The 17,064-nt window shown below is 43.4% G+C and overlaps 1 protein-coding gene across 1 annotated transcript in view; it reads right to left on the bottom strand.

Moving 5' to 3' along the window:
• Window positions 1-17,064, bottom strand: part of LOC126094471 (probable cytochrome P450 6a13) — a 97,204-nt gene that overhangs the window by 12,606 nt on the left and 67,534 nt on the right. Inside the window, exon 6 of the mRNA XM_049908860.1 lies at window positions 4,354-4,520. Within this exon, the coding sequence (XP_049764817.1) occupies window positions 4,354-4,520 (167 nt within the window). The remainder of the gene's footprint in view (window positions 1-4,353; window positions 4,521-17,064) is intronic.

Genomic DNA, 17,064 nt, shown 5'->3' with positions numbered 1-17,064 from the left:
ATTCCTTCCTGCACTGCAACAAAAACGTCCGGGAAGGGCTGCGCGTGTGCTGTTGCACCAAGACAACGCACCCGCACATCGAGCTAACGTTACGCAACAGTTTCTGCGTGATAACAACTTTGAAGTGATTCCTCATGCTCCCTACTCACCTGACCTGGCTCCTAGTGACTTTTGGCTTTTTCCAACAATGAAAGACACTCTCTGTGGCCGCACATTCACCAGACGTGCTGCTATTGCCTCAGCGATTTTCCAGTGGTCAAAACAGACTCCTAAAGAAGCCTTCGCCGCTGCCATGGAATCATGGCGTCAGCGTTGTGAAAAATGTGTACGTCTGCAGAGCGATTACGTCGAGAAGTAACGCCAGTTTCATCGATTTTGGGTGGGTAGTTAATTAGAAAAAAAATCGGAGGCCTTAGAACTTGAATGCACCTCGTATATTTAGATTAAAGAGGAGCAGAGAATGAAATAATAAGTACCATGAAACAAAAAATAATGAAGTGGACTTCTGTATGAAATGAATATAAAACAAAAATCAAAATAAAGACAGTCTCTTCGAATGTACACATCTGTGAAATAAACGTCTGCTACTGGGTAAATCAACACTGTGGTATTAATCCTGTGAATTGCAGATTAAGCCTGTTCCGTCCTGTGATGGCAGCCTCCTCAGGTCACGCAGTGTGTGAGGAGGGTTCCTGCGAAGATGTTGGCCCCAAGAATGATTATGTAAGTAGACATCGCTGTCCGTTCCAATTATCTGGTTCCTGCCTCCTGGAGGAAGGTGTGCACGAAGTGAGTGCGGTGTCCTCGTGCATTGTCGAATTCAACGACGGGTACAGCACTTGAAATGTTTATGGATTTGGACAATAGGGTGAAGGATTCTGTCTCAACACAGTACATCAAACTATCCTCAGTGGCGACCGGACAAGTTGGATATCCCTGTTAACACAAAATATGACTGACCAAGCTCTATAGTTAATTTATGGGACTGTAGACCATAAATGTCCATTTTTACCTAGCCGCCTCCACTTCCATCTACGGTCAGATAAATCCTCTTCTTGTTGTGACGCGTACAAGACATAATTGATCCAAGTTCTCTTGCAGGTGATCCAGTGTGCACTGTGCCCGCATCACATTGCTGGGTGTTTTTTTACTGTTGAGTGTAATGGACAATAAACGCCAAATTGATTGTGTGGAGGTATTTGCGTACTGCCTAGGTAGGTATAATTCTCATATCTTGTGGTTACCACACCCCACTCTCGCCCACAGCTCTTGCAATTACGAACGAAAATGAAATGAGCTTGCCCCAGTTTGTGGGTGCGGTAAACGTCAACAGGCTTCTGGTAATTTAAACCTATCCAGTATTTGATCATCTAAGACATCGGCAGTATTCTTACTTGTAGGGAATCCACACTTGTTCGATAGTGGGAAACGTGGGAGGATATCACAGCTCTAATAAGAGAGAAATAAGGAGTAACAAGAAATTAATGCATTTTCAAATTAGTATTAAGCAAAACACACTTCTAGAATGAAGGCTTTCACGGCAGGTGTTGTCATCACTTAACACTTCCGGGCTGAAATGCCGTGGCACATACATAAGGCTCTCCCCTGACGTTTTGCCTTCGACTGCGGAAGGTATCCGCCGAGGACAATCGGCGAACTGCCACAATATTTCGCTGAGGGCAGGCATCAGTGATATTACGCAACGAAAAACGCCACAGAGCACATGTACTGAAACCGAGTACACAGACAAAGCTGGAGTGTTGCCAAACACATGAGAAGGCAAGGACCAAAGCATAGCTGCTGAGACGTTGGAGATGACACTGTCTTTCCGCCAACAGAGATTGCCTACTTTGGGTCAGTTCCAGTCGTCGAAAAGCTGGTGCCTCCTTTATCCTCATACATCCAAATGAAGAAAAACGACCGTTTAAACCTACTCCTGGTTTAAACGGTTGCTGTCATTTTAAATATACTACCAACTCCTCCCGAAATGATGGCAGCCGCAATCTGTTTTCAGATTTTGGTCCTTCAGTAGGTTGGGAATCATTACGTGATAAAGTCTTTTTTTCTAGGAAATTTCGTCAAAGGTCTAATTCGTGATTAAATTTCCAAGGAATTTGAAATAAAAATGGTAGGGAAAACATGGATGCTTTGGTGGGCTGTTTATTAGCAAAGATACTGAATCTATCGTCTGACTGCTCAGAAAGTTCTCGCCTCTGAGTTAGTAAAACCAACTTGTAGTAATTTAAGACGAACGAGTGCAATACTCGTTGTCACAGGACAACAGTAAAAGTAAATCGTACTAATGCAGCACGAGCAAGTGGAATGCTCGTTGCTTGCACAAAACAATGAGTAAATTATCCCTCTATATGGCCTCTGTGCACAGCGGCAACATCAACACAGTGAACCAATTGGATAAACAGCAGGTTATATTTATTTTTACCCGGTCGGCTTTTCAGAACAAGTTGTAGAAGAAGTTAAAGAACCCTGAAAACTAAACCAAGAGTGAGACTCACAGTTATTTGTTTGTTCTACTGACATATAAATCACAGTGACATTAACAGAGCAAAGGTCTATACAACTCATTAATCAAATTACAAAATGATGCTAACATTGTGGGGTGGTATGGACGACTGTATGGAATACACGGAACAGAATCTACGTATCTGGGCAGCTCCTGAAATTACATTACAACAAGAAGCCACAAATTACAACCAAAGTAAGCAACACAAGTTGCGCGGCAAAGTAAGCAAGAAATGAGCTTCAAAATTGGCTCTGAGCACTATGGGACTCAACTTCTGAGGTTATTAGTCCACTAGAACTTAGAAGTAGTTAAACCTAACTAACCTAAGGACATCACACACATCCATGGCCGAGGCAGGACTCGAACCTGCGACCGTAGCGGTCTCGCGGTTCCAGACTGCAGCGCCTAGAACCACACGGCCACTTCGGCCGGCGAAATGAGCTTCACAGAATATGGATCACACTGTCACAGCTACAACATTTACATTATCCTAAACACTTGTGTGCTCCAGTCAGCATGAGACAGCTGCCAAATATAATCCTCTCTCTAAGATGGCCTGAAGCAGAATGCCCAGACACTATGTTCACAGCCCTACTTTCAAAAAACTCTGTATGGAGGGAACGACTCCATGCTGCTGCCATTGTGATGGGTGAGAAATGTTGTTAAATTTACAAAAAAGCAGGGGCAAGCGCACGTAAGTTCCCTCGGGACTGGGTATTAATGATTGGTAAACTTTACGTCCCAAAAAATGCTGTCCAGAGCGATGCAGTACTATTGCTTGAACTAAATGTTTAGAGAGAATGTAAGTGATTCTCGCACACTGCTTGGACCACGCTGTGGCGTCTAACTCTCTGAAGTACATGCAGAAAGGCGGAAACGCCGTGCTCAATTATTCTCTGCAGACTGTGATGCGGCCACAGCATTCATTGACCACAGGGGTTGCAGGTGACTGCCTGGCATTCGATAACTGTGGAGCAGGTCACTTCCCAGATCCCACGAAACTGCCCGTATCTCCAGAGAGGGCCTTCTTGACGTAATGAAATACACGGACTGTCATCTGCCAACAAAAGAGGCGGCAGAGACGTTTCCGAGGTCACATCATCCCTGCGTGGCATGTGTAAAGCTGCCTTTCTAATATTCTCACTAAAATGACTGAAGTAGTGGCAGAAAATGAATTAATATCGCGTAGAGATATGTGACAGTAACATTACAGCTCAGTACAGTAACGTTACAGCTCCTTTTTTGCTTGCGGCATTGCGTGGCCGTCCTCACAAGCGTCTCACCACTTGGCGGTTCTGGGAAGGTCTGTTGTGTGTCCAAAACGCCATTTCACTATTCTATTGCATTATTTGTGGGATAGTTAGAAGCCATATTCTGTAGAATGGAGACATCAGCTGATTTATTGACTGCAAGGTCACCACTTTGACACAGATCTTCAATGGTTTACCTCTTAAGATAGTGAATGAATCTTCGAATGGTTTAACAGTGGTCTACGTCTATTTGGTGGGCGACTTTTTTGGTGACAACAAAGGCACATCATTTGATTCACTATTGAAAACATAGTGCGCCTTACGGAATTGGTCTGAGAATGTGGGTATGCATAGGTGGTCATAGATGACATCTTACGGTGTAAATAATATTGGGAAAGACGTTACCGATGAAAAAGACAAATGGAAATTATGCATGTGAGTAGTGCAAAACACTTTAGATACATTTAGTTAAGTTCCAGGAATGAGTTACGTAAAACATAGCCTTGCCCTACTTCACCACGCGTGGGTGGTAAGCTAGTGCCACTGTAGTTGAGGAAGACGCGTGTCCTTGGCGTTACTCACATGCCTTGCCAGCGAGCTCCTGCCCCGCGCCGTCCAGGTAGCCCTTGGTCTTGAGGTCGACCAGCATCTGCAGGTAGTCGTTGCGGTAGACACCCTCGTGCTGCCGCTGCGCCACAGTCCGGGACACTACGTCACACAGGAAGTTGTGCACCTCCAGCGGCAGAATTCTGTAGCACAACACCACCAGGAATACTTGAGCAGTCCCCACATGGAACGAAGAACGTGGCGTCTTGACGCTGAATTTCACGTAACGTAGCATTTTTGAGCGTCAACAGATCAACGTCGGATTTTCTAAATGTGCTATTGAACTCGAACTTAAGTGGTGCAAGATCGTTTTCTACATTACTGATCGAACCAAGTAGGTGCTACATCAGAAGACACCAATACCTCGTCCCCATCACTGATTCCTTTAAGAATCAAACTCCTATGTATAAAACAACTAGTTACGTAATGAAATGATAGCCTACTAGTTGCACGTAAGAAATGTATTGTCTTGACTGGTTTTGCGCATTTAGTGCCAGTCTTCAGAAGGTTATGCCTATCGCATTATTTGCGAATGTCAATAATAATGTGCATACAGCTAAATGCCATGGTCCTAAAAATACACTCCTGGAAATTGAAATAAGAACACCGTGAATTCATTGTCCCAGGAAGGGGAAACTTTATTGGCACATTCCTGGGGTCAGATACATCACGTGATCACACTGACAGAACCACAGGCACATAGACACAGGCAACAGAGCATGCACAATGTCGGCACTAGTACAGTGAATATCCACCTTTCGCAGCAATGCAGGCTGCTATTCTCCCATGGAGACGATCGTAGAGATGCTGGATGTAGTCCTGTGGAACGGCTTGCCATGCCATTTCCACCTGGCGCCTCAGTTGGACCAGCGTTCGTGCTGGACGTGCAGACCGCGTGAGACGACGCTTCATCCAGTCCCAAACATGCTCAATGGGGGACAGATCCGGAGATCTTGCTGGCCAGGGTAGTTGACTTACACCTTCTAGAGCACGTTGGGTGGCACGGGATACATGCGGACGTGCATTGTCCTGTTGGAACAGCAAGTTCCCTTGCCGGTCCAGGAATGGTAGAACGATGGGTTCGATGACGGTTTGGATGTACCGTGCACTATTCAGTGTCCCTCGACGATCACCAGTGGTGTACGGCCAGTGTAGGAGATCGCTCCCCACCCCATGATGCCGGGTGTTGGCCCTGTGTGCCTCGGTCGTATGCAGTCCTGATTGTGGCGCTCACCTGCACGGCGCCAAACACGCATACGACCATCATTGGCACCAAGGCAGAAGCGACTCTCATCGCTGAAGACGACACGTCTCCATTCGTCCCTCCATTCACGCCTGTCGCGACACCACTGGAGGCGGGCTGCACGATGTTGGGGCGTGAGCGGAAGACGGCCTAACGGTGTGCGGGACCGTAGCCCAGCTTCATGGAGACGGTTGCGAATGGTCCTCGCCGATACCCCAGGAGCAACAGTGTCCCTAATTTGCTGGGAAGTGGCGGTGCGGTCCCCTACGGCACTGCGTAGGATCCTACGGTCTTGGCGTGCATCCGTGCGTCGCTGCGGTCCGGTCCCAGGTCGACGGGCACGTGCACCTTCCGCCGACCACTGGCGACAACATCGATGTACTGTGGAGACCTCACGCCCCACGTGTTGAGCAATTCGGCGGTACGTCCACCCGGCCTCCCGCATGCCCACTATACGCCCTCGCTCAAAGTCCGTCAACTGCACATACGGTTCACGTTACGCTGTCGCGGCATGCTACCAGTGTTGAAGACTGCAATGGAGCTCCGTATGCCACGGCAAACTGGCTGACACTGACGGCGGCGGTGCACAAATGCTGCGCAGCTAGCGCCATTCGATGGCCAACACCGCGGTTCCTGGTGTGTCCGCTGTGCCGTGCGTGTGATCATTGCTTGTACAGCCCTCTCGCAGTGTCCGGAGCAAGTATGGTGGGTCTGACACACCGGTGTCAATGTGTTCTTTTTTCCATTTCCAGGAGTGTATATGCAGGACCAATAAGTATTACTCATTGCTCCTGCATATGTATTTCATTATACACTGAAGAGCCAAAGAAAATGGTGCACCTGCCTAATATCGTGTAGGGCCACCGTGAGCACACAGAAGTGCCGCAACACGACATGACATGGACTCGACTAATATCTGAAGTAGTGCTGGAGGGAACAGCCACCTCGAATCCTGCAGGGCTGTCCATAAACCCATAAGAGTACGAGGGGGTGGAGATCTCTTCTGAACAGCACGCTGCAAGGCATCCCAGATATGCTCAATAATGTTCATGTCTGAGGAGTTGGGTGGCCAGCGGAAGTGTTTAAACTCAGAAGAGTGTTCCTGGAGCCACTCTGTAGCAATGCATGGCTGTGTTAGAAGCCGCCATGTTGTTGAGCAAGCTGGGTGACCTTGAAACGGACTTAGTCGCTGACGAGGCTGCCGCGCAGGATCGCGCTCCGGTTTTATCTGAGCGCGATCCGCTGCTAAAAAGCACTTCCGCTGCGGCAACGCCCTTCCGGCGCTGCGCTGATTGGCTGGGCAGCGCTTATCAGTAGCAACTTCCGCCAGCAGTGCTCGTGAGGCAACAGCATGCTCATTCGACTCGAGGCAGCCGCACAGTACACACAGCCATGCCTTACCGCGGCAGCAGAAGAAGATACAGAAGCAGGATGAGACTGCCAGTATACAAGAATGTTGATACGTTTGATATTACTCCAAAGCCAACTGCATAAACTCAACTACTTGGAGCACCAACTACTTTTGTAGGATGTAAGATTATTTTTTCGTGTACAACTACAGAGGTTGTCAGTGGTAATTCATGGTTGACGATTGCCATATTACGAGGAGGAGAGACATGCCTTGGAGGACTTGAGAGCTATAACGAGAGGGATATTATAGCTTTTCGTACCATGTCAATTGGTGTACTTCCAAATAAGAGTTATGGTACCTGTATTCTTACATCAGAACGTGTGGGGGTGTCGCATTGTTGTGCTGGAATTGCCTACGTCTGCCGAAATGCACAATGGACATGAATGGATGCAAGTGATCAGACAGGATGCATACGTACGTGTCACCAGTCAGAGTAGTATCTAGACGTATCAAGGGTCCCACATTACTCCAACTGTGCACGCCCCACACCGTTACAGATCCTCCACCAGCTGGACAGTTCCCTGCTGACATGTGGGGTCCATGGATTCCCGAGGTTGTCTCCGTACCCGTACCCGTCCATCTGATCGATGCAGTTTGAAACGAGACTCGTTCTACCAGGAAACATGTTTCCAGTCAGGCTCCAAAAGCCCATATGATGATGTTTCGTTGAATGGTTCGCACGCTGACACTTGTTGATGGCCCAGTAATGAAATCTGCAGCAATTCGTGGACGGGTTGCACTTCTGTCACTTTGACCGATTCTCTTCCGTCATCGTTGGTCCCGTTCCTGTACGATCTGTCTCCGGCCACAGCGATGTCGTAGATTTGATGATTTGCCGGATTCCTGATATTCATGGTACACTCATGAAATGGTCATATGGGGAAATCCCCACTTCATAGTTACCTCGGAGATGCTGTTCCCTTCGCTCGTGCGCCAAATATAACACAACATTAAAACGCACATTAATCTTGATAACCTGCCATTATAGCAGCAGTTACCGATCTATCGACTGCGCCAGACACTTGTTGTCTTTTATAGGCACTGTTGACCGCAGTGCCGTATTGTGCCTGTTTATAAATCTCTGTATTTGAATACGCATACCTATACCAGTTTCTTTGGCGCTTCAGTGCATAATACTACAGTTGCTGAAGATGGGCAGGGAACATCTAGTTAGCTAGTTCTGACGCGTCTGAACATTTGTGACGTGATATCTCCTGAACTATGTGTCTTACAATAATATGCACAGCTTGACATTTGCTAAGGAAGAACTGAGACTTGGTAAGAACAACTGTCAATTGCTGTGGAATAAGCGACAATGGTTATGGAACAGCCAACCAACGATAGTAAAAGGAGTTGTAGAGGCGGAAAGTATTAACTGCAGCGAACTCTGTGCACGAACGTTCTGTACGCATTCGACAGTTGATACTGTACGGTATCTGACGAAGGTTGTTGTGGAACTGAAGCCCGTCAAAGTGTTACTATTGTGACCACAGTTTTGGCTGTGTCCAAAAAGGTCATCTCACGATTAAGAAAGACGCGGAAGGTGGAAACGATATACATAAGCATTCTGGACATCCTTTGCTGCCCACAACTCCGCTAGAGGATCGATACGTAGCCATAGTGGTGTAAAGGAAAAGACATCTCAGTTGCAGACTATGAAACCGCTACCTGTATACCTGTCTCTAAGCTAAACATTTTGCGGCACTAAAATCAAGCTGGTTTGTATGCTTAGAAGCCTGTTAAATGTAGCCAACTTCACACTAGCCACCATCGAGAAAGAATTCGTTGGTGTAGGGAACATGCTGGTTACGGTCAGCAACCGTGGTCCAGAGTGATGTTCTCCGACGAATCGTCTTTCACTGTGGCAAGTGATTCTGGCCACCAGTTAGTGTGGACAGAGTGTGAGTGAGTGAGAGAGAGAGAGAGAGAGAGAGAACACTTTACCCGTCGCAGAATGTTCATCAAAGTCGTCTATATGGTCTAGGTTTAATGGTGTGAGCAGGCATTATATAAAACGGTCGAACACCGCTGCGTATCTTTTCGCGAGATACCATTACAGCACAGCGATATTGCATTCTGATCATGTCCATCTATTTAGGGGTGCGGTAGGTCCCGACTTTCTGTTTATGGATGACAATATCCGCCGGCACAGAACCGCTGAACTGGGAAGTGAAGATATTGAGCTTATTGAACGGCTTGTATACTTCCCGGGACCGAAACTCTATAGGGCGTGCCAGGGATGCTCTTTGCAGACGTGTTTCCTTACGAACACTCCTTCCCTGAAACGTGCAAGAACTGAAAACCGCGTTGAGGGAGGAGTGGTACAGTACCCCCAAGTTATCCTCAACAGTTTAGTAGCCATGTAGAACAAAAGGTGCAAATTTTCCACTAGTGACCGAGAAGGGCATATTCATTTCTGAGAGTCCGATATCGACTTTTATATTGCGAGTCTGACCTTTGTCACACATGAACTTTATTTCTGTCTGTTCTCCTTCTTTTCCATGTGGTGACATCTGTACCATTTTCCCTGTAAATACGCTGTAAAATGCATTGCGAATAGAATTGGTAGTAAAGAAGTAATAAATTAAAAGTCATGCCTGATACTGACGTTTTCATTCATGAATCGTGAAGCTGTGGTAAGCCTCCTCGCATTATATTGTGAGAAAAGGTCTCGAAAAGGTTTGAAACTATGTGTAATACTTGTTCTAATTCACACTGGATGATTATAGTCTCGGCAGGTTGCGAGCCGTGAGTTTAAGAGGAACGCACAATTTCTAACTTTGATACTTGACTTATAGTGTTTAATCTTTAACATAAGTATACAGCGTGTTTCAAAGAGAATATACATATTTCGAATGCATGTATTTATTAAACTTTAAGACATACGAATGTGAAACTTTACACACATATTTACGAACCTCTCAAGTTCAGATAACAGATGTTCAATATATCCTCCGTCAGCGACATGAACGATATCACATCGATACTCAAATTCCTCCCATACTCTGACAAGCATGTGCTTCGTATAGATCTGGTTCCTCAACTTTTCCAGGCTCTGTAGGAGTGGTGGTACATAAACGTTGTCTTTAACGAAATTCCACGGGAAAAAGTAAGACGGCGTCAAATCCGGTGACCGCGAAACCCAGCTGAGACACGCTGAAGTCGCCAGCTCCGTTACAACCAATCCAACGGTTCGGTAGAGTTTCATTCAGATATTCACTCTCTTGGCGTCTCCAGTGAGGAGGTACCCCGTCTTGTTATTATTTATTTAACCTGATCAGATTAGGGCCATCAGGCCCTCTCTTACATCGGACCAGTGTTTCACACATGCAGCATTTCACACATCAGAGTTACATCATGACAATACTTTAAATAAGAAAATTAGATTACTCTAGTCACAATATGAATAAAGTATAATGACTAATACCTAATAAAGTAAGTACTGGCAGTATTTTTACAACAGGTGCTATACATACAAATTATGATAAAAGTAATAATAGTAACAGTAAAAAAATTAAATAATAATGATAAACATGAGAAAAATCGGCAATAGTAATGAAGATTTGTGCAGATGTACATTAATATCTTGGTGTGTAAAGTAGATATTTACTAGTATAGCGAGTTTTGGGGGAGGGAGACTTAAGGGGGGGGGGGGGGGGAAAGAGGGAAGTAATGAGGTGAAGTGCATTCGAGTACAAAGGAAAGCATTACTGTTGCTTAAGTAGATACGTCATTAACTGTTTTTTGAAGCTGGACATGTTTTTAAGTTCTCTAACATACCGAGGGAGGTTATTCCAGAGTCGGGTTCCCGCTACTGTAAAGGACTTGGAGAAGGCGACTGAGCGATGCAGTGGAACAGAGAGGATTTTATTATGATCGGAACGTGTGTTTCTGTCATGTTGTTCAGACATAAGCCTTAAGGACGAGGAGAGATATGAGGGACAGTGTACATTTATAAGGCAGTAGATGAGACAGAGTGTATGGAAATCTCTGCGTTTGTCTGCACGCAGCCAGGACAATTTTGCATATGCTTGTAAAGGACACATATTAAGCACTTTCTGTTAAGGGATTTGATCTCTATGAACATATATTCCTCTTGTTTATCTACATTGTTGTCGGATGTGTGTAGTTCAGTAGGTGACAAATCAGAGCGTATGTACGCCCCTACTCCGCCCCCTCGTCTGTTGCATCTGTCGTGCCTGAGGAAGATATAGCCATCTAGGTTTACGGAATTTGTAGGAATACTTGGTTTCAGCCAAGTCTCTGACAAAAGTATTACGTGTATATCAGTAGTCTGAAATATATATTTGAACTCGTCGAAGTGAGCTGGCAGAGATTGGACATTTGCATGTGCAATAAGCAGCTTGGTGCGTTCGGGTGTTGATTTCCCGAGGAGACTGCCGACAGATGTTGGCGTGTCGTGGTTAGCGATGACAAGAGGGTCTGGCATGTGGAGTGCGGAAGGCGTGTGAAGGAGAGGGGGTGAGGGAGTGTCCTCCCAGTTCTGAGCAGGGAGAGTGGCCGAGAGTGGGAGGGGGTGGGTCCCCGGGGAGGCAACTTGAACTGCGGCCAAGGTCAGCGAGGTCTGCAACGGTTCTGGAGGTAGCCGTGGGCCGGCAGGGGAAGGAATTTCGCTAAACACAACGGGAGTAATCTGCACGAAACGGTAGAGTGTGATATTAATTGCATTTATGAGGATAACAACTAAAGTATGATGGTGGGTTGCTAATTAAAGATGGAAGTGAGACTACCTTATGTAATAATTAACAAAATTACATGAGAAAACAATTATAGATTAAAATAGTTATGTGGAGAAACGAAAAGTTGATAATACAAATAATAACAAAATTACATTAGAAAGCAATTAGAGATAAAAAATAGTTATGTGGAGAAACGAAAAATTTGATAATACATTAGTTAAGTTATGGTTGACAGTGTAAACAATATAAACATACAGGTTAGTGGCAGCAAGATTAAACTGATTTAGCTTCTAAAGCAAAGGCTTTCGAGTTTCTGTCAGAAACAGCAAAGAATCTGGAAGAGCAGTTGCACGGAATGAACAGTGTCTTGAAAGGAGGATATAAGATGAACATCAACAAAAGCAAAACGAGGATAATGGATTGTAGTCGAATTAAGTCGGATGATGCTGAGGGAATCAGATTAGGAAATGAGACACCTAAAGTAGTAGATGAGTTTTGCTTTTTGGGGAGCAAAATAACTGATGATGGTCGAAGTAGAGAAGATATAAAATGCAGACTGGCAATGGCAAGGAAAGCGTTTCTACAGAATAGAAATGTGCTAACATCTAGTATAGATTTAAGTGTCAGGAAGTCGTTTCTGAAAGTATTTGTATGGAGCGTAGCCATGTATGGAAGTGAAACATGGACGATAACTAGTTTGGACAAGAAGAGAATAGAAGCTTTCGAAATGTGGTGCTATAGAAGAATGCTGAAGATTAGATGGGTAGATCACATAACTAATGATGAAGCATTGAATAGAATTGGGGAGAAGAGGAGTTTGTGGCACAACTTGACTAGAAGAAGGGATTGGTTGGTAGGACATGTTATGAGGCAGCAAGGGATCACCAATTTAGTATTGGAGGGCAGCGTGGAGGGTAAAAATCGTAGAGGGAGACCAAGAGATGAATACACTAAGCAGATTCAGAAGAATTTAGGTTGCAGTAGGTACGGGGAAATGAAGAAGCTTGCACAGGATAGAGTAGCATGGAGAGTTGCATCAAACAAGTCTCTGGACTGAAGACCACAACAAAAACAGTGTTTATGTCTCTATCTGCTTCCAGACCTGAGGGAAAAAACTCGGAAACCTCAGAGCTTGAAAGCACCTCTATTATATGATACAAGAACGTACTAATGAAGGCAAGATGACATTAAACGTCTATCTAAAGCTCAGTGATTTTATTATGATATTTTATTAACTTGTAGGAAAGAGACAAATTAGTGATCAAAAGTGCCGCCGTATCCCTGACTGCAGTGGTATCGGTGGGAATAACTCGCTCCTGAACTTTTGCTTAACCAATTGCCGTGTGGATCTCCACTTGATATTTAGGAATGAAGAGTTCGTTTCAAATGAACGTGGAAGGTTTAGAGAGCAACAAAAGAAATGTGTAAGCATTTACCAAGTCGGTAATAATGTTTTACTGTTATCCAGATTTAGGTACTCGTGTTTGACGGTTCCCCAATATTATTCGGTGTTTTCTCCGTCCTTCTCAAACAATACCTAAGCAATTTACTCTGCTAATTAAAGCGTGTATATTTTCGCAATCAGCATCTGTGTGACTACCGTGCCAGATGAATACAAATTCTGTTGAAGTCTCAGGTCACGTTGGGAAGCATCATAGCTTCCGTAAAAGTTGATTCTAAAGGAGCCGAGAATCAAAAATGGTAATTTTTTTATATGAACGATTCGGTGATTACGAGAACGTGTCGCACATACGAACGCAGTTTGGCATCAAATACACAAAAGTTCTTGCATTTCAAACACTTGATAACCATCTACTCAATACTTTTCGAAGACAGATTTCTTTTAGACCAAAAGGTAAATATATTTCATTCCTATATGCGACTCATCTTTTGATATTAGTGATCAGGGTATACATGTCACTACAAAGGAGCTGCAGGAGAAATACCGAGCGCTGGAGGGAAGTACTATTTTAAACTGAAACCTTCGCTCACACTTTTTCTTAATATTAAGTGGAGGACCTCGAACCCACACACTGAAACGCTTACGTTTCATATGTATTCATTACCAGCGATGGCAAGGCATGACAGAATCTCTGACCAGAGAGTTATTTATCGTTGCTAGTCTGCGCTTGACCGCGCGAAAGTTCAGTTCGAGAGCAGTAGCGCGCGGGAGACGTAGTTGTGTGTGAGGAGTCGGCGGGCGTCGACGTGGGTCTCTGGTCACGGTTCTGGACGAGGTATATTGTTATAGAAGGTAATGAAGCAGCATTGCGCTCAGCTAATAACATATGTTAATTGTAATTAATTTGTTCAAGAATTGCCCCAATAATAATTTTCTTTTAAAGTAATTGTTTTAAACAAAAGATTCATTTCAAGTCAAGTAATACTTCCTATGCATTCCCTCCAAGAATTAAAATTAAACATGGGCCAACATTGCACGGAGCTGTGCCGAAAAACAAGAGCAGATATTGATGGAGTTTACTGATGTAAGAATTTTGGTTTTTGTGATCAGGTTTAATTGTTGCACAGGGGTGAGGGTCAGCGCCGCTGCCCTTATAAAATTTGTCAGGTTTAATTATTTGTGTTCAGATGTTACAGTGAGTTCATGGTTCATTGTTTAATTAACATTATTGAGGATTTTACGAGCAATGTTCATTTCTTAACGTTAATTCTGTTTGGGAGTTTAGATTTTTAGTTCATTCACATTGACTTCTTATTTTTGCGGGGAGGTTACACTTGGCTCATTTTTATTATTCACTTTTGTGGGAAGACACCATATGGCACACGTTTACATTATCCATTGCCATTTAATTTCACACGGGGAGGTTACACTTGGCGACATTCGAACCAGGATCGTATTTCCTTGTGAATCTTTTGAGAAGTAGTCAGATATCTGCTCTTATTTACTTAATATAATTAGCATTTGGCGCAACGCTTTTACTAATTTTGTGACTTTCTTTCACAGATCATCGGCAATTCGTTGCTCTTTGTTGTATTTGTGTTTGTTGCTTTTTGCATTGTGCTTATTTCATTTGTGATTAATTTTTTTTGAGAAAAATGCCGCGAAAAACTGTTAATAGTACATCGCGAGGTAAAATGAGTGAAATAACCGACTTAAACAACTTGACCGATAGTACTCGCGACATGCAGTGTAATGATGACAATCATCCATTTTCAGACAATCAGTGCGTACCGACCACTAATAATGATTTTTATCTTAGTGATGAACAGACGAATTCAATTGTGTCCTCTGTTAATTTGACGTTAATTGATGACGCAGGGCGTTCTGTTGTAATGAGCGCTGCCGAGCTCAACACAAGCGGTGTGCAAAATTTAAGTAATGAACAGACAAATTTGTCTAATGAAAATGAACAGTGTAATCAGAGTGCGTCGGATTTATTTAATTCCGAGGTAGGGACTAACAGTGCACATCCGATTAGCAAACCTTTTCAATTATCACAGAATATCCAGATGGATACACAAAACGTGACAATTTCAGATACACCATCACCCAGCACAGAGAATAGAAATGTTAATTTTGGCTCGGATCAATTTATGACAGTGTTGCTACAATTTAGGGAAGAATTCAAACAATAGAGTGAAAAACAAGACAACCTTAGTAAAAAATTAGACAACAATTCCAAACAACTTAAAGAAGATCTCAAACAACTGCTTAATGAAAATAACGAAAATCTCAAACAACAGCTTAATCAAAAATTAGACAACAATTCCAAACAACTTAGTGAACAGATTAGAGCCGTTGCCGCGCAGTGTCATGATACTAAAGAACAATTACGTGAAGATATTGAGGCTTGCGCTAGGAAAAGTAGTGAGGAAATTAGATATGTTGCTCAATAATTAAGGGATATGCAAACCGCTGCAACAGAATCAGTTAGTATCGAAATTAGTGCAGTCGGCAATCAATGCTCTGAAAAAGCAACACAGTTACGCGACGAGTTTAAAGTAATGACAGCAGAACTTTCGCGCGCACTGGATGCAAAAGTAGACGAGAAATTCGAACAACAGAACAGTCAAATTGACGAACGTTTTAATCTTCTCCTACAAAACAGTGATACGCGTTTCCGCAAATTTATACAGGATCAAAATAAAGTAAAACGTCAAGTCATGGAAACAATCACTGCACAGAGACAAGAAGATAAACGTAAAATGTTTGCGAAGGCAAAAACATACGTAGATAACAATATTGCTACAATGTCCGACGAAATTAATACCATCAAGCGGTTGAACACAGAATTACGTGATGAAATTTCCGATCTTAAATCGAAAACAGATACACACACAGTATATTTTCAAACAGTGACCGACAGACTCGGACAATTAGAACTAACACAGGATTTCGATGTCGTCAAAGCTGACGTTAAAAAATTGATCGAAACCACACGTAAATTACAAAAACAGATTAATGCTTCTGACACTAAGAACGATGATCAGGTAAAAATACTGACTGAAAAATGTGATGAATTGGCCAGTCGTATTGATATTACTGAAAGTAATAATGACAGAAAATCGGACGATACTGCACCGATTTTGTTTAAGCAAACACCTGAATTCCAAAATTTACTGCAGACAATCAATGAGATCGATTCGTCTAATAACGCATTGCGTAGAAAATTGTCAAGTTTACAGCAAGAGGTAACAGAGATAAAAAAATTTTTTCAGTTAATAACACATCACAGCAGACGCCACTTTGCGAACATTTGTCAGACTGACGCAGCGCGTATAATTTAGGTAATCTACAGAGAGTATGTGAGTTAGATTCCGAACAGTCACAGTCAAACAGATTCTCATACAATCCTGAACCTGTTCCGACATACAGAGACGATAATTTTGATTACAAACATTTTCTATCAGTGAGAAAATTTAAAGTATTTAATAATGACAGAGCACAGGTATACGCTTTGAACCGTATACGGCAATTTGTTTTTGTGTTTTCAATAGCATTGCCTATAATGCAGTAACTGGCATTAGTATGGATACAGCAATTTATTTCTGAATTTTTACCGCTATTGCCTGTAACACAAAAACTGAAGTTTATTTGCAGCGCGTAACAAACCTCAGGGGATTCATTACGCTTTAATGAATATGTGCCGTAGCGTGCATAGGGCCCCGAGCCGTAGTAGTGCTGTTTCATCTTTAGTTTTCTGCACTGCTGCCTTCTATTCTACTATCCTTTATTTCTATCAAAACAGCTCTTCAACTATCGCTCTATCTAGGATTAAGAAACGTATAAAAAAAACCCGATACGACAAATTTTACCGAAGTGACAGTTCTATTTAGACACTCCCGAAATGACAACTGTCGCCATAACTTTA

This window comes from Schistocerca cancellata, chromosome 8 (assembly GCF_023864275.1).
Source record: "Schistocerca cancellata isolate TAMUIC-IGC-003103 chromosome 8, iqSchCanc2.1, whole genome shotgun sequence".
In the NCBI taxonomy this organism is placed as follows: domain Eukaryota; kingdom Metazoa; phylum Arthropoda; class Insecta; order Orthoptera; family Acrididae; genus Schistocerca; species Schistocerca cancellata.
This window is presented reverse-complemented; position numbering and strand designations above follow the sequence as displayed.